Source organism: Pangasianodon hypophthalmus, chromosome 1, assembly GCF_027358585.1.
Source record: "Pangasianodon hypophthalmus isolate fPanHyp1 chromosome 1, fPanHyp1.pri, whole genome shotgun sequence".
Taxonomy (NCBI): Eukaryota; Metazoa; Chordata; class Actinopteri; order Siluriformes; family Pangasiidae; genus Pangasianodon; species Pangasianodon hypophthalmus.
The window spans coordinates 24,845,387-24,864,457 of NC_069710.1; the positions used below are offsets into that span (position 1 = coordinate 24,845,387).

General features: G+C 38.8%; 1 protein-coding gene across 1 annotated transcript; it reads left to right on the forward strand.

The window, feature by feature from the left end:
- Positions 1-824: 824 nt before the first annotated feature.
- si:ch211-154o6.3 (uncharacterized protein LOC563854 homolog) lies at positions 825-18,999 on the forward strand. Its single transcript, XM_026939994.3, has 13 exons — positions 825-1,149; positions 8,728-8,843; positions 9,268-9,422; positions 9,680-9,803; positions 9,904-10,025; positions 10,259-10,345; positions 11,585-11,674; positions 12,617-12,705; positions 13,740-13,968; positions 15,973-16,095; positions 16,176-16,341; positions 18,487-18,569; positions 18,736-18,999. Exons 1-13 carry the CDS (start codon positions 1,060-1,062, stop codon positions 18,825-18,827), a joined length of 1,566 nt encoding a protein of 521 aa, XP_026795795.3. The 5' UTR covers positions 825-1,059; the 3' UTR covers positions 18,828-18,999.
- Positions 19,000-19,071: the final 72 nt, after the last annotated feature.

Here is a 19,071-nt window from a genome sequence, read left to right on the forward strand (position 1 = left end):
TGCTCATCACCCTGAGAACACCATGCCCACACTGAAGCACGGTGGTGGTAGCATCATGCTGAGCGTATTCTTGGCTTCTTGGATGTTTGTCTGACTAATATCCTCCTTATCTGCTTACTGAAGATTTAATGATGCTTTCTGAGATGTTCAAAGGAATATTTTTTATAACGAGGGTGGATACTTATGTGATTGCAACTTTTACTTTTTTTTTTTATTTTTATTGGTAAATAATTTTGTAAAATGTATTGGAACAACCCCTCCAACCCCACACCCCTTTTCCATACTTCAGTGTTATGGGCTATATTTGCTATTTTGCTATATTCATGACATATTGTCTCAAAGAAGAAAGAGCAAGTTCCAGGTTGTAACACTACAAAATGTTCAAGGGGGTCAATACTTATGCTAAACACTGTATGTATCACGTAACTGTACCAGAAGGTAGTACATTAGCACAGGTCTAAACATACTGAACTTGTTTTTATCATTTATCATGTTGGGAAAATGGCATCTATGAGAGAACAAAGTCTCCTCTATATACTAATCCTCATTTAACCCCAAGTGACTCCATGTCCATGCAAAACAAACAAACAAACAAACAAACAAACAAACAGACTAACAAACTAACTAACAAAAACAAAACAGAAATCTCCGGAAGCTGATGTAGTAATCGCAGTAATGTTACTGTTCAAATAAAGCCTGAATCACAAACCGCTTCCTCCAGATTGTGAAGTGCCCTAGGTTGGACGTGAGAGGCATTGTCAAATACCCTAAACAGTATACCGAGGCAGGAAGTAGTGAGCTATTTGGGATTCAGCCGCGTATTCTCGCTCATTGTTGACTTCCGGTTTGTGAGAGCTCTTTCCACGTTTACAGTTGAGTCGTCCACCAGGGGATTTACAGAAACAGCAGGCCAGATGTAGCTCCAGTTAAACGCTGAGTACAGGTTTGAACATTTGATGAGTGAACATTTCTCATCATTTCTAGCTTTTGCAAGAGCACATAAGGAGTCCATAATAATCAGCAGGGATTTAAAAGCACTGAGGTGTCGGAGGTGTGCAGATGGGGGAGGTGAGGAAACTGCAGAAGAAGCTGAGGCAGATTGACAACCTGGAGCTCAAAGTTTCCCTCACCCCAGAAGAAGCAGTGAAGGTACACAAGTCAAACTGTGCATTTCTCTTCAAATCTTGCTCACTTGCTCATGTACTTATTATGCACACACTGATGTGTCTGTATGAGCCTACAGCCTACAGACGTGCTCCAGAAGAGCCTCTGGGAACTCCTACAGTGATTGCCCTAATGCATTTAAACTCATTCTAGACTTTTCCATGACTGTATGCAGTATAATACTGCAAAGCATGGAGAAGGTTAACTGTCACTGATGTACTAAACAACAACAACAACAATAACAGAAATACATGATCTGATCAGCAAGATCTGCACATCTGAACTGTGTCTCAAGACCACATGAAGGATTTGCTATGGAGATACAAATCCTTAAGCATAACAGCTTTCAAAAGATAGACTAAAAGCCTACAACATGGCATTTATTACTTTTATTGCAATTACGTGGAGGTGACCCCTGTGTTCAGCTGATGATTAAAACTGCAAGAATCGAACCCTTTTCTCTCTTTTGTTCAGGAGGTCATCTCATGTCTTCTGTATACCACACTGTCTTCTTTATAGTGATTAAATAATATTTAGAATAATTATTACAAATTGGTAATAGTCTCTCTCTATGTATAAGCATAAAAAAACAAATTAGCTAAAAGATGCACAGTTTTTTTTTAGTAGTAGTAATAAAATAATAATAATTTAGTTTATTATTAGTGTAAGTATCATACAGGGCCTACAAGCTTCATATCTGGCAGCAACGTCTTCTGTTTTGTTTGCCTGATTCCAAAAAAAAATTCAGAATTTATAATTCTTTTAGGATGTTTTATTTGAAATTTGTGCAAATGTAATATGTCCGTATAAGCCTGGACTTTTTAAGCACAAACAAAGAATCTCTGTCAACCTAATTAACATGCTATGAATTAATCATAAATTATCACCTCAAATTGATTTTGTGACAGATTACACATGCTTGGGGTCAAAATCCATCTGTGAGGTGGGCCTCCTATTAAACTCTGTGCATTAAGGGTCACCAAGTTGGACTTCTTCTCAAACATGTCATGGCTGATCTCCTTTCACTCTTGGCCAAACTGTTCCTTAAATTCTATGAATTTCCTTCATGATTAAATATTTAATGCTGTGTTTGTTGCACAGGTCCACACTACACATAGTTTGTGCAGTGCTAAGCTTACTGAGTTAAGTGGATTTATCTAGCTGCCTGCTCAGCTTGCAGTTTGGTATCTGTTTCTGCGCAGTGCATGCTAGGCTTGTGCAGTATAACAATTAAATCGTCTCTACACAATATTACACTGCCATAATATGCAGTGATGATTACTCAGATTACACTATATCACCAGACCTTTATGCATTTTGCGTAAGAGCTCTGCAATCTATCATCAGAGTACATTAGTAAGGGTTATCACTCAAACATTGTGATAACTTTTAGGAAATTATTTTTCTGCACAATAAAACAGGAGATATTAATCTGGAATGATATTAACCAACACCGTCTGGAAGCCCCGTCCCCTTCCCCCATCTCACATGCTCTCGACTTGGACTTGCAGCACACCATCGCTTTCTGTCACGGCAAATAGAGAAGGTTTTGAGGTCACTGATATGAAATAAAATCTATCAGTGTATGTTTGACTTAGCAAACATTAGACAAGTATATAGTTAAATCAATTCAATATATTTATTAGGGATGTAAATGTAGTTACACTATATTTATTAGGGATGCCACTGAGAAGTTTCACCCGAAAATGGTTGGTTGGTAAATAAATAAATAAATAAATAAATAAACCCACCACTTTTTAGATGAACATTTTGGTTAAACAAACAAACAAACAAATTAATTAATTAATAGCACTTTTGGTTTTCACAAGACAAAAAATATTGATCTAAAACGCTAAGTGTCAAAGCTAACACTTTACAAGTAATATTAATGGTGATGATAATTAGAAAGTGTTTAATTAAGTTTTTTTTTTTTTTCTGGGCTGGTCAGCACTCAGACACGTTCAAACACTTTAAGTAACAGAACAGCAAAGGAAATGTCAGCCATGTGGACATTAGATAACCAGACTGTAAAAGGATTATATTGAACATGTACTATTATTATTATTATTATTATATTTTAAAGTTTCCTGCACATTACTGTAGAATAACTTAAAAATCCAGCGTCCAGCTGAGTTTTTGTGATTGCCGCCATTCCCGACTGCGCAGCTGGTAATAATTCAATTCAGTTAAATTTTATTAGTATGTATAGCACTTTTAACAATGAACATTGTCACAAAGCAGCTTTACAGAAATATATAAATCCAGGATATAAATTTTAAATATATGAATTTATCCCTAATGAGCAAGTCAGAGGCAACAGTAGTGAGGAAAAACTCCCTGAGATGATATGAGGAAGAAACCTTCAGAGGAACCAGACTCAAAAGGGAACTCATCCTCGTCTGGGTGACACTGGATAGTGCGATTATAAATACCTCCCTTCTGTAACTGTGTACTACATGGTCAAAAAGTGCAATTGTGTAAACAGGAAAATTCATTATAGTTTTCACATGAAGTCTATTTTGTTGACGTTATTGACTGTTCACTGATGGAGACTTTAGTGCAAATCTGTTTGTGGGAATTGCAGTCCTAAAGCTATCACAGCAATTGCAGTCCTAAGCCATCGTCATGGTTTCTAAATGGTACCATCCACAGTAATATTATTTAATCTTATTACACCCTCCATTACTTTAACCTTAAATGGTGGAAATGCTTATTTCCCTGTCTTTCTTAGGCCATTGGTTCTGGATGATTAAATCATTTATCATGATTTTTTTTAATGGCAAATAACGAGCAGGGGAAAATCAATACTGCACAAGTCTAGTACATGCACAATACTTTACAGCTGCATAATGGTTGCAAAATGCTCACCTGTATAACATTTCCCACCTTTTGTTTCTATGAGAGATGGTGTTTTCTGTACATGCTCTGTAGTTACTGGATGTCGCTGCTATGTTATAGCCATGCTGACTTGATTTTGCATATATGCACTGTGTTTACTGGATGAGTGCACCACATCTGTGACTTATAAAAGTTTTAGTTGTATTATTATTGCTGTAAATCCACATTCTCTAACATTATCTGTAATAAAAAAAAACTGGAGGCATAGGTACAAAAATCATCCTGATGGTCTCCATGGACACAGCTTTGCAGAAGAACAGTTATTACCTCAATTCATTTGAACGTCCCTGAACAACACTTAGCATTTAAAGGTTTGTTTTTTACGCTATGTTTATGGGCTCCTTCTTAACACATTAATGTAAACTGAGAAGTGAGAAGAGTTCCTGCTTCCTTACACTGACCACTGAAAAAGCAACAGATTTTCATATGTGTCATTTCTTATTTCTCCTGGAAGCACACAAGGTGGAGCTATGATTATGAAGTCAGTGACAAAGCCTGCATGAAGCCTGCTCATTTTTATGCAAATTAATTAGTGAAGACACAAATTATTCTGTCTGGTACTTTTAATTATACGCTTAAAGTAATTTGATGCTTCCGGCTTCTATTTCCACCTTTTTCCACATTGCTTTGGTTTATTTGCACTTTACATTTAGTGAAATTTTGGTGCAGATTAGAAGACAAAGAGAGACAAAGTTTTAAACACATTAAAGACAATGATTAAACAACGATATTGTTTAAATATTTATCTAGATCTTTTTCCTCCTGAAGAAGGAATGCACATGATTGGATAGTCCATGATCAGTATTTCATTTTCAACCTAATCTCACAAAAAAATAGCGTTTGCATGCAGTTTATCTGCAACACCTTCTATAGGTTGAATATCAACGTTCTGGCACGAGCGTAGAACGTATCAAGCTTTTACTCGAATGCTTTGTATGTCATGTTCTCCACCAATGTAATTTACCCAAGCCTACCTCTACCACTATGCTATTTTAATATGACTGATATATAATAAATAATTTAATATTGATATAAACTCATGAAACTTCTCCTCTCCTCTGCAGGCTTGCAAGTCATGTTGTAACATGGTAAGGGAACACAGATATTTCCAAAATGAGGAAAGTCTGTGTATTCTCAGTAGCCTAAAGAATTTACAGCCTAAAAACTATCCGCATTTTGAAAATACCTGCGTTACCGTACCACGTTATCATGTGACATGCAAGCCTGATTGTGTTTGCAGAGAAGAGGAGAAGTTTCATGAGCCTGGCAATTCTAATCATGTTTACACATGAAGTAGGCAACGCTCAATGTGTTCAAAAAGAAGTAAAAAAAATGTAATGTATATATCGATCTTATTTATAAAGTGTAGTGCTAGAGGTTAGCATGGTTAAAATACAGCGATGGAGAACATTGATATACAGAGCATTTGAGTGTAAGTTTGATACGCCGCTATGCCACACATGCTTGTGCCAGAATGTTGGCATTCAACGTACAGAAGGTGCTGCAGATAAGATGCATGAGAGTTTTTCCCCTCTGAGACTGGATTGTGAAATAGATACAGATGACCTGGCGTCCCATTCAGGGTGTATTCCCACCTCATGCATCCACTACAACCCTGACCAGGATAAAGCGCTCACTAGCTTTCTCATTGGATCCCAAATATCTGGATACATATGCCAACGGCAGCAGCTGCTACATGCTCCCAGAAGACAAATCTGGACATCAGTCATCTGTCTCTGTCTAAACAATAACGCAGCTTTCTATTGACCACAGTAGTTTTGTCTACCAAGAAAAATACTGCCAAGAATTTCTCAGCACTTTTCAATGGCTACTTTGTGGTCACAGAAGATGTACTCACTCACACACACACACACACACACACACACACACACACACACACACACACACCCACACACACACACTGATTGTTATTTGTGATGGTGAAGTGCTAAACCACCAGTTCATATTTTGTTTTTTAGCCTATTACATTTACATGAATCAATCTGGCAGATGCTTTTATCCAAAGCAACTTAGAAGTGACACAGAAGCCTTTCTAAGTGTAGAAACATTAAGGAAAGACTGCTAGAGGACAGAATTTCCACCAACTGATTAGAACCAAGTGTGAGATAGTTGATGAGTGTTTAGTAAAGAGCATCAAGTAATGCACACAACCACAAACAGCAAGAGGCAATCACAGTGTGGACTGTTTGGGTATTTTTGTCACAATGTTTCCAAAAGGCAACAGTGAAACTTTTGGTTGGACGTCAGTCTTTCTGCTCTTGCTTTAATAAGATTGTTGAATTCTCAGATCAAAAGGTGTGCATTAATTTTCCATAACAGCAGCTCTGACAGCAGTTCCGGCTGTACCACAAATTACAGGTTTATATTAATGTACTCGTTGTAAAACGTTATTGTTTGTGTTGTAACAGTTCAGTGACAGGGATTTGTAAGGCCGGCGCTCTCCATAATCTAAGCCTAACAGTACACGGATTAAGAAAACACGTTGTTTTTTTAACAAAGAAAAACAATTAATTTTTATGGGGATGTTTTCTGTATGGAGACATTTATTTAACATGGAAGGAGTTTGTAACAGTCAGCAAGTTTTCTGCCACCGGAAGTTCTTCAGGACAGAGGAATTTGCAAGTTCCCTTTTCTCAGTAACATGACAAGGGGCATTTTTTTTTGTATTATCACCAAGAAAAGTGAGGCTGGTGAGGAACCAGTCGTTTATAGCTGCTATAATGTAAGTTATAACAGGAACTAACTTGCTTGCTGACATTCCACAAAATTAAATGCAACTATAAACGGTTAAAAAGTGCAATGTGTCATTCATGAATAAATTAAAATTTGTAAGCGTTGGTAATTCTCTTGGGTATGAGAGGAATAAAACACTTCAGGACTTGCTGTTATACAGTGAGGTATAGGTGTGGATTATTTCCTATAACAACTTGTCATGATTTATTCCTTATATATGAATAACTCTGCTGTAATTCCAGGCTTATCTAATCAGGCCGTCACTACTTCCTTTTTTATAGCCTGCACTTGTATGCTTGTGCACACAACCACATTTTTAAAGGCAAGTAGGAGCATTTAGAGAAGATTACTTTTTCATTAATGCGTTTAGACTGTGTTTAAATTTTTAGTTCTTGATTACAGAGCCCAGGAGGCATCTACTTTACAGCTGGCTTACACTGCATAACACGATGGCAGAAAGCTCAAAGGTGCTCACTCTCTACGAGTAATTATCTGTGGAGCTGCTCATACGAGGCGACCAACAAATTCCAAGTTAAATGTCAGTGATGACAAGCAGGCAGCGGTCAGCTCTGATGATTTACAGTTTTATATGCCAAAAATGTACAAGAAAAAGAAATGCAAGAATATCAGTACGGAGAATGCTCTTGACACTGTTCAGTTAGTGCTCTTTCCATTGCCAATTTAGTTTTGTGATGTTTATTCCGGAGAGTTTGGTGCTGCATTCAAACACCATAATATTCGGTTGAAACAGCGTAGCCAGTCACTCGAGCACAACCTACAGTGCATGAATACGGTTACTGAGCAACACCACGAACATGATGATCTCAAAGCCATAGATAGATCTGACTGATTTGCTATTGCAAATTATTTTCCTCACAAAATAGATAACAGCAAGTTACTGACATGAATATCAGAGTGTGATACTGCTCACCCTGTGCAGCGTCCATTAAAATCTTCTGCCAATTCAGAAATTCACCATGATATCCAGAAGCTTAGATGAGCACATTTATTGGGCATTGCTTTCCCTCATACTCTCATATCAGCATCTGATTCATACACAATTTATATGTCACAATACAAAGAAAATGCTTGTGTTTGCAAATCATGTCAAACTCTTCTTTTTTTTTTCCAAAGTGAAAATCACATACAGCAGCTTTAATAACATTACATATGTCAGACATCCATTCTTGCACTTCCATTCCTACACTTTTTTACACGCGGTGACTTAAATAAGCACTTTTTACAACCGTGGTGAGCAAAACATCATCACAAAACATCAAATCTTGAAGAGGATGGGCTACAGCAGAAGTGCACATGGGATTGCACTGCTATCAGATAAGAAAAAAGGCTACAGCAGGAACAGGCTCACTGCAACCGCACAGTTAAAGAAATAAAAAACATCACCTGGTCCTTTTCCAATCTTCAGCAGCCCAGTTTCAGTGGCCCTGTACCCACTGTGGTTCCCAACACCTCAAACAGACTGGCCTTTTTCCTCTGAGCTCTCTCATCAACAAGGTGTTTCCGCAACTGCTGCTCACTGGATGGTTTTTGTTTTTTGCGCCATTCTGTGTAAACTCTACAGAGTGAAACTCAGAGGATCAGCAGTTTCTGAAATATTCAAACCAGCCTGTCTGGCAGTAATTACCATGCTATGGTCAAAGTTATTGAGACCGTTTTTTTTTTTCTGGACAATTGCATGTATGAGCAGGTGTACAGGTGTTCCTAATAAAGTGGTCAGTAAGTGTATTTACCGCTGTTTTCACTAAATGCAACATAAGAACTGTAATTGTTTTTGGTTGCTTGATTCTCATTTACTTCAACTTAATTTGAATGAAGAGAACATAATTCTCTTCTTTCTTTCTTTCTTTCTTTTTTTCTTTCTTTCTTTCTTTTTTTCTCTCTCTCTCTCAGGTCTCAAAGAAGGAGGAGCTTCGCAGCAGATTGGCCGAGCTCCTGCTGCAACTTTCTGGCCCGCAGCAAACCCACTGTATTGTGGGTGAAGAGGAGGATAAAATGAAAAGACAAGTGTAAGTGTGAGAGAGATGAAGAGTGTGTGTTTGTGTGGTTGCTTGTATGTGTTTCTGTGACGAGTGTGTGAAATGCACCTCCTGTTGCCCACAGCTATTCCTCCTCTTTCTGTCTTATTGGTGCTCGACAGTCATTTGCACTTTCTATATGGAGTTACGTGTGTCATAACAAAATCATGCAGAGGATGTTCACACACACGCACACATACACACACTCCAACAACGCTTATGAACTTCATTGTATGAATGTAATATCCTGTGATAGTTTGCTTCCCATCCAGTGTGTATTCCCGCCTCATGCCCAGTGTTCCCGGGATAGAATCCTGATCCACCGTGTCCCTGACCAGGACAAAGCAGTTACTGAAGATGGATGAATGAATATTCTTTGTTGTTTCATTCTGTTGTTTGCTGTTGTTGGCCACAGAGAGAACAGAACAGAGCATCACACAGATCACACTCCGGCTGTGAAGCTAGCGCGTGAAGACCACCAGGAGAAGGAGGATAAGACAAAAAGTGGAGCAGAGGAGGAGATAAAAGAGAGAGGGGGTGGAGGACAAAGCCAGAAGCTCCCAGACCCAGGTCAAACTCACACTCCATTCATTCATGCTCAGAAAGCTCAACATCTCACCATAGATCTGAAAGCTCCACATCTCACCCTAGATCTGAGAGCTCCACATCTCACCATAGATCTGAAAGCTCCACATCTCACCCTAGCATGTCTATTTCTGATTCTGGCATGTGATGTCTAATACAAATTTAGGATAAAATTTCATTGTATTCTTGACTGAAAAACAAGGCATCTTTAAGCTAGTAAAGTGTCCATATTTCTATTCCAGATGCTGAATTCACATCCCTTAAAGCACTGTGGGAAAAGGCCAAGTTTCGCCTCAGGATTCTAAAAGGTCACAGTGACATCATCACTTGTGTAGCTGCCGTGGACAATCTCGTGATTTCTGGCAGGTACTGGAAGGTTTTTTTTTTTAGTCGATGAGTATATGAATAGGATTTATGACCTCAATAGACCATGAAATCACAGCTTCATGCTATACTCTTTCACAAGTCGTGATACCACAGTGAAGGTGTGGCACGTTCCCACGGCAACGGAGCAGCGCAATCTCGGGGGTCACAGCGGTGGCGTCACTTGTCTTAATACACCACCTGCAGAATACTGCAGGAAATTAGGTACACACACACATGCATACACACACACAGAAATATAATTGACAACTTCGAACATGTCCATTCATTTTTCTGACTTTTTACCCACCTCTTCTGTCCTGTCTACATTTTGTCCTTTACCATAATTCCATTGCATGTGCATTTTCTTCACTTTGGTCTTATAATCATGTTCTTTGGCAAATTGCTCATTCTCTCTCTCTCTCTCTCTCTCTCTCTCTCTCTCTCTCTCTCTCTAGCATCTGCTCTGCATCTGTCTGAAAAGGAGAGGTTCATCATAAGTGGCTCCACCGACTGCTGTGTACGAACATGGACTCTGAGTTCTGGTGAGTCACAATCTCAACGTTTTTAATCCCGTCGATAAATCCGGACCTCAGTCTCTACATGAACCGTACCTTCCATGCACACAACAGTTGCCTAGTTACACACTAAATCATATTTTTTTATTGATACCTTGTTTTGATGATGTCATGAAGTTGTTATTATTAAATGAAAATTTTTACCATTCGGATATCTGTTAGAGTTAATGAATGGATGTTCGGTTAACCGCTAGGAGAGGGATGGAAAGGCGTATTTAATATGGCATAATCGATGATCATTTTCCACCACTACTAAACTTTCCTCCTGTGGATGGTTGCACATGTGTTTATATGTTTGATAGATGTTATATAGAGAAATAATGAACAGAAATTTAAAAATGCACAGCGAAAGCTTTACCAAATGTCAGCTTAATATTTCAGCCTGTAGCTCTAATGTAGCAGGGGATGCACTGGCGTCGGTTAAAATTCAAACTCCATGAAAGTTCAAACTGCCACAGAGCTTCCAAGTGTACAACCATTTTGATTTGTGAGCAGGATGCTTAAAAAACACATTCGATCTTTAGAGCATTAGAACAATTCACAGTAGCAATGCACATGCTCATAATAAAATGTCAATACAGATATTTCCATGTTACACTGAGTAAGCCATTGAAATATCTTACATTTTATTTACTAAACTAGTGAAATACACAGAAATGAATGCTGTTGTAAAATGAAACACACAGATAAAATAGCCTTATTCGTCAACCCAAGGTACCCGATTTTCTGTATAATGCCATTTAAGACATTTAACAGAATGGTGATGCTATTGAAAATTTATTATCAAGCTTCATATCTAGCAGCATATGAAAGTAAAAACCGCTGGCTCCCGAGATGTTTTTTTTTTCTTTTTTTTCTGATGCACCTCTTACTTTCACACCACAACTGTGCTGCTTTTTGGATCAAAATACTGACGGATGCAGCTTTATTTTCTCATTGATTTCACGTTGATGTATGGCTTAATGAATACCCGAGCAGCAATTTCAGTATTGGAATACTGAATGGAATGAATAGTTAAAACAGTTCATTCAAATACGCATGCACATCCCAAATGCCTATATAGTAAATAAAGAACAGATGTAAATATTTACAGTTGACAGTGAATAATGTGTACACCACTCATGAATATATATCAGTATACTCTTGATGCTTGCCATAAAATTAAATATGTGTCATAACCTGCTGTGTGTCTTGTCTCCTTGCCAGGCCAGTGTGTGAAATCAATCTACACTTTTAATGCTGTCACAAGCCTTTGCTTCATAGCGGAGTGGGAGGGCTACATTGTGACAGGCTCAGGTGAGGGTGCTGCACATGTAAGAGTGTGTAGAAGTGTGATGTGTGTAGCTGTGAGCATGTGTGAGAATGTGTGCATGCATATACCTATGAGCAAAGAATATATATGGGAGCATATAACGAGCATATATATATGTGTATATAACGAGGAACATAGTATGTATATATGAAATATGTGGAACGAATATGGTTGTATAGTTGTGTATAGTTGTGAATGAGTATAGATGGGAACGTGTGTATAATTGTGAATAACTATATAGATGTGAATGTGTGTATAACTGTGAATGGGTGTATAGATGGGAATGTGTGTATAGTTGTGAATGAGTGTATAGATGGGAGCATGTGTGTAGTTGTGAATGAGTGTATAAATGGGAACGTGTGTATAGTTGTGAATGTGTGTATAGATTGCCACGTGTGTGGATTGTGAAGGAGTGCATAGAATGGAATGTGTGTATAGTTGTGAATGAGCATATAGATGAGAACGTGTGTATAGTTGTGAATGAGTGTATAGAAGGGAACGTGTGTACAGTTTTCAATGAGTGTATAGATGGGAACGTGTGTATAGTTGTGAATGTGTGTATAGATGGGAACGTATGTATAGTTTTCAATGAGTGTGTAGATGGGAACGGGTGTATAGGTGTAAATGTGTGTATAGATTGCCACGTGTGTGTAGTTGCGAAGGAGTGTATAGAATGGATTGTGTGTATAGTTGTGAATGAGCATATAGATGGGAACGTGTGTATAGTTGTGAATGAGTGTATAGATGGAAAGGTGTGTATAGTTGTGAATGAGCGTATAGAATGCAACATGTGTGTAGTTGTGAATGAGTGTATAGATGGAAACGTGTATATATAGATTGGACAGATGAGTGTATGTGTATAGCTTTGTGTATGCTTGGTCAGTGTGTGTGTAAGAGTCAGCAGTGGGTCTCTGGTTGTGTGACAGATGCTGGGAAGCTGCAGGTGTGGGACTGGCTCTCTCAGGAGAACCGTCAGTCAGTCAACGCACACCTGGATGCTGTCACGACACTACAGGTGGGTGGGTGCCATGGCAACAGCACCTTGTCTAACACAACGCCTCTGCGTTCAAGTGGCATATTTTATCACATTTAGCACATTTTATCACAGTTTAATATTCAGATTTCATGGTTCAATGCCAAAGCCAAGCTTGAAGACTGCTCTTCTGAGAGCATCCAAGCATTCAAGCCCTATCTTGCTTGATGTATTTATTATTACTGTCATCACAGCTATTTGTCTATTAGACAGCTGAAAGTGAAAGCCACTATCTAGCAGCAGTAATAGTAGTAGTAGTAGTAGCAGCAGCAGTGGTAATAATAAAAGTAGCAGTAGTACCAGCAACAGCAGTAGCAGTAGTAGTAGTAGCAGTGGTAATAATAGGAACAACAGTAATTCTATTAGCAGTAGTAGTAATACCAGTAGTAGTAGTAGCAGCAGTAGCAGGAACTAGTAGTAGTAGTAGTAAGAGTAGCAGTAGTAGTAGCAGCAGCAGTAGTAGTAACAGAAGTAGTAGTAGTAGTAGTAGTAATAGTAGCAGCAGTAAGAGTAGAAGCAGTAGCAGTAGTAACAGTAATAGTAGAAGCAGTAATAGTAGCAGCAGTAGTAGTACCAGTAGTAGAAAAAGTAGTAGCAGTAGTAGTAGCAACAGCAGTAGTAACAGTAGTAGTAGTAGTAATAGCAGCAGTAAGAGTAGCAGCAGTAGTAGTACCAGTAGTAGAAGAAGTAGTAGCAGTAGTAGTAGCAGCAGCAGTAGTAACAGTAGTAGTAGTAGTAGTAGTAGTAGTAGTAGTAGTAATAGTAGCAGCAGTAAGAGTAGAAGCAGTAGTAGCAGCAGTAAGAGTAGAAGCGGTAGTAGTAGCAGTAGTAGCAGTAATAATAGAAGCAGTAGTAGTAGAAGAAGTAGCAGTAATAATAGAAGCAGTAGTAGTAGAAGAAGTACTAGCAGCAGTAGTAGCAGCACTGGTAGCAACAGTAGAAGTAGTAATAGTGTTATTTTTGTACTAGTGCTTTTTATGGAGCCTCTGGGACTGTGATCCTCTCTGTCTCCCCAGTCCCAGGGTCCTCTGGTGTTCAGTGGCTCTACCGATGGGAGCGTGTGTGTATGGGAGGTGTGTGATGGAGCAGCAGAGCCCCTAAACCAGCTGCAGCACTGGAGGTCAGAGGTCACTGGCTGCAGCAGGGTTGATGAGGCCACTGCAAGGCTGAGATTGAGTGCCCGAGGCGACCACATCTTTCTGGCCAATGGGAAATCCAGTATCCGTGTGTTCAACTGGAGAACAGGTCTGAGGTCTAGCACTAACATTACACACACTCTAACACTCAAAGTGCTGCCGTTGCTAAAGCTAAAAACGTCTCCTGCATAAAAACAATACTGTTTTTTAACATACACACTGTGTTAACATCCAGCTGTCATTTCCATTATGCCGTGGCCAAACATGATATACACAATCCCCCCCTTATTTTCCTCCCAAATGCTACCTATAAGCTAAGACATGTTTGTTATCCCAAGCTTAGCTTTGCACTGTGGCTATGAGGCTAAAGGAGCTAACACATAAGGGAAACTTATAGCCTTCAGATTAGAACTGTGCAAACTGCATACCTACATCATCACACACTTGCATGTGATAACAATCTTGTTTATAAGAAAGCAAAATAAGTTCATGTAAAAAAAAAAAAAAAACAAGATTGAGCTATATCATCATCTGAATCATGTCTAATATACAATTATGCCTTCAGATGCTGGAAATCTGCTGCACCTCCTACGTGAGTGTGCTGAGATGAAAAATCTGATTCTGACTTCAAACTTGCTGGCACTACAGTTTTTAGCTACGCGACATCCCTTTGTCATTTTTTTAAAGATAACAGCGTCTCATACCACCCAAACCACATCAGCAGTTTTATCTAAGATTATTTAGCACAGATTCAGGAAGGTTTTAATAATTGAAACTGGTAGCTATAACCGTCCCTTTCCTCTCAGAATAAAAAGAAAGATGGTATAAAATGTAAACCGCAGTAAAATACTTTTCTAGATTTCAAAATTAAATTAAATTCAAATTTCAGCATCATTTCCCTTTCACATTTGAGCATATGTAGCCAACTACTCCAACGATACATGACTGTTAATGTAACGTCATTACTTTATTCTGTTATACACATGGTGACTAATTAGCATGTTGGCTAGCTAAGAAACTAGCCTGTTAGTTAGCAAACCTGTACATTTTTCACAGGATATGTGCTAAACAAATGATCAAAGATAACAATTCTAATGCTTTTTATTATGTCTAAACCCCTTAAACTAAACTAAATTCTATTCTAACTACATTTATACTTCCTGTTAGCATTGCTGCAGCTGGCTAGCTGAATTCATGGGTTAAAAATCCACTTTTATACTCTCCTTGTACTGAAAATGGTGACGTCAGTGTTACACACATCTTCTACAGCAATATTAGAAGATGGTTCATATTAAAGGTATCAGTTAAATGGACAATATATGTTGTATACCAAATAACTGGAAGATCCTCAGTGGAGCTGCAGTAAGTATCCTGTTAAGCTTTCAGCTCACACATTTCCCATTAGCATCTCCTTCCATAAAAGGCCTCTTTTATCTGCTTCACCGAATCCTGCTGGGTTCAATATTTTGTCCTCCACAATAGACACACATTTGTTCCCTGACCTAAGGCTATGTAATGGATTTATTAATGGAAGGCATCATGGCTGGGGATGCTTGCTTTTAGCATTGCCACATCTGATGCACTAAAGTGCCAGCGGCTCAGAGTGCACAGGCTGAAGAAAGAAAGAAGGAAGCTCTTCGCTCAAGGGCAGCAGGATTTTTCAACAACAATGCAGAACGTTTTCCTTTTGATCTCCTCTGTCTGGGATCTTGGAATATTTCTTCTGTAGAATGATATTATCCCAAAATCTGTAAACAGTTCTACCAGATAAATCAGAGCTGGTCGTAGGAATGTGTGCAGTGTAATGTGATGATCTAATTGAGAATGCAAAGCTCGATAATGATGGTAGTTCATCATTTCATGTGCTGCAGGAGCACATGTGCTTTTGAAGTGATACATTAAAAACAGAGGAGGAAAAAAAAAATCCTTAGCAGAGCTAAGAAGCCATTTATTCAACAGAGACAAAAGATGCCATTTTCAAAACAGTTTCTCCAATCTGTTCTTAATTTAAGTTACATTTAGTATACAGTCAATCTGCAATCATATATGTATGCATTATTTTTGGACTGAAAATGGTTTGTTTTATTTTCTCTCGCTTTGTCATCTCTCATAGGCACAATGAGGAGACTGACCAATCACAGCAGCACTGCTGGCGTCACAGATTGTGTCAGTCAAATACCAGGGGTTCTAGTTGCCTCATGCTTTGACCTCACTAGCGGAGAGAATACTCTAAACTGTAAGTGAGAATCCTCAAGATATATTTCTCAATGTTAATTTTAACAATTTAACATTCCCCCCCTCCTCTCTCTCTCCCAGTGTTTTCTCTTCCACAGTGTAGGTACCTCGTCTCACTCACCAGCTCAGATTTACCACGAATCCTTTGTTTTGCGGCGTGGCTCACACCGAGTGGGGGTCATCGCTGGGTTACAGGTGGCCGTGAGCTCACAGTTTGGGAACAGCTTCCAGGAAATGTAAAAAAAAGGTGTGGTGTTCAACTTCTCAACCTAACCAATGATCCTCCTCTTATTTCACTGCTGTGATCTGGAACACGTTTGTTTAGACCCCAATGTTCAAAGGCTTTCTCAGTTCATACATTGCCCCTGAATATATTATTATTCTGACATTACTGAGTGGCACAATTATGTATGAAATTTGTGTCAGATGAAATTTGTATCATGCCGTATCCATCCACAGCTAAATGTCCAAGAAAGCACAATGGTCATGCTCTCATTTCATGGGTGCGAAGCATGCTGTAGTTCCTCTCTGTGTTGTGAAGTGCTTCTATTCAACTGTTTTTATACGGTTTGGCTTTGCGAATGCCAGAATTTGTTTGCTTGGTAAGCAAAACATAATTGCTGCAGATTTGTCAGCTGCATATTCATGCTGCAGATCTCCTGTTCTACCACATCCCAAAGGTGCTCAGGATTCAGATCTGGTGAATAGTGAGGCCACTGAGGTACACTAAACTCACTGTCATATTCATAGATCAGTTTGAGACGACTTGTGCTTTGTGACATGGCCCATTATGATGCTCGATGTAGCCATTATAATATGAGTAAATTATGGCCATAAAGAGATGTAGATGGTCAGCAACAATAATCCACATAGGCTGTGGCATTCAAAGAGTCCTCAAATTGGTACTAAGGGTTCCAATATGTGCCAGTAAAACATTCCCCACACCATTACACCACCACCACCAGCCTGTACTTTTGATATAAGACAGGCTGGCTCCATGGATTCATACTGCTGGTGTCAAATTCTGACCCTACCATCTACCATCATGTCCCATTCAAGATTCATCAGACCAGGTGGCATTTCTGCAATCTTCAACTGTCCAGTTACTGTGAGCCTGTGCCCACTGTAGCCTCAGATTCCTGTTCTTGGCTGACATGAGTGGAACCTGATGTTGTCTTCTGCAGTTGTAGTCTCACCATTTTAAGGTTTGATGTGTTAAGCATTCTGAGTTGCTTTTCTGCTCACCACATTTGTAAAGAGTATTTTAAATAGAGTATTAAGTTACTATAGCCTTCATGTTAGCTCCAACCAGTCTGGCCATTCTCCTCTGTCCTCCTCCGAGCAGAACTACCGCTCAGTGAGTATGCATATATTCTTTTACTCCAAGAATATTACCATAACTGTATTTGACATTTTGTATATTTGCTTGCTTTCAGAAATCTGGTAGAGATATTTTCTGGAAATATATCTTGATAGATTATTTATACAGAATAGAATATTTAGAGCTTTCCTTCTCACTTTCCCAGGTTCATAGCAATTCTGTGAGTTAGAGGAATCTGCTCCTAACTTTCGGGATATAATTAGGCTAAATGTGAAAGCCATTAATCATTCACTAATGTTAATAAATGATATATCATGATTATATCTCTTACTGTATTGTGTTCCCACAAATCTGACTTTTTCAGTCTCTTAACTGGTTTGTCAGTATGACCTTTTAATAAAGCATGCATTATTTTTGATAGAAAGAGACGTATTGACTGAAGTATTGACTTGCAAAGAATGTTCATGCCCAGTTTACACATGCTATCTTGGGATGCATTTGTAATCCCCATTCAGAGCACAGACAGCTTAAATTCCTGTATTGATAATAATAATGCTGAACCTTGTGTTCATCGATTGCATCACGATGTGGCAATAGCTGTCAGGACACACAAACTCATTGGTGTCATCTCGACATTCCTGTAACGCCGAAACAATACGTAGCATATAAATAGCACAATCAGAGGAGGTGATATTAACACATTAGTTGCAAGTGCAAGCCATTTCCTTGAAGACACACGTCAGCTTTCACTCTTTAACTCTTTAAACTCTGAGCCAGTCTAACATTCCTCAGTCTAATAACTATATTCCCTTTCCCTATTAGTTTCACTCTAGTTACTCATTTATTACGCATCATTTATTCTAGCTGCTAAATAATATGCTTTACAATGAAGAGCTGAACAATAAGCTGGGATTTGGAAAAGTCCAATTTTTAAAGTGCTGTGAGAGCTAATTAACAAAATGTTCATAATCTCTGCTAATAAAGGGAACCTCCAACTAGAGTAATAGTAACTAATTGATGGTAATCAATTAACAGCTTTTTAATAATTGCGCTCTGTTGTCTGAACTCCAGAGGTGACGTGAACGCGAGACGAGACAGCCGATTGGACAGTTTGCTTGCGGAATCTGACGGAGACTCACAGGAGGAGAGTGAGGGTGAGAGACAGAGATAGATAGAGAGAGAGGCTACACTTTATTATTGATTATGCTTAACATTTGTATGTATAGTTAATTACAAGTAGTGTACTCCATAATGCAAGAGGTCATGACCTTTAACTTAAGGTTCAGGTATGTTAGAAATACTGAAACCCATCTCTTTCAGATGAAGATGAAGATGAAGACTCCATGGCCAACGATGCATCGGATGCAGAAGAGGTGTCTGGATCATCGTGGCTACGCTGCGTCCTCCAGTGAGAGAGAAAGAAATGAGAGAGAGACTGAGACAGAGAAGGGAAGAGCTAGAACGTGAGGTGTGAAGTTTAGCAGATTGAGCGAGTGGCAGCAGGGCAGAGAGTGCGGGTGGACAACAGCTTGTTCTTCATGTAAATGTTGCATTATGGAGCCAATAAAAGTGCCATGCTATGACTGTGTGTGTGTGCGTGAGATTATTTATCATCGCTGGCATTTCTGTCTATAAATATCGGGATCCCTCTTCATC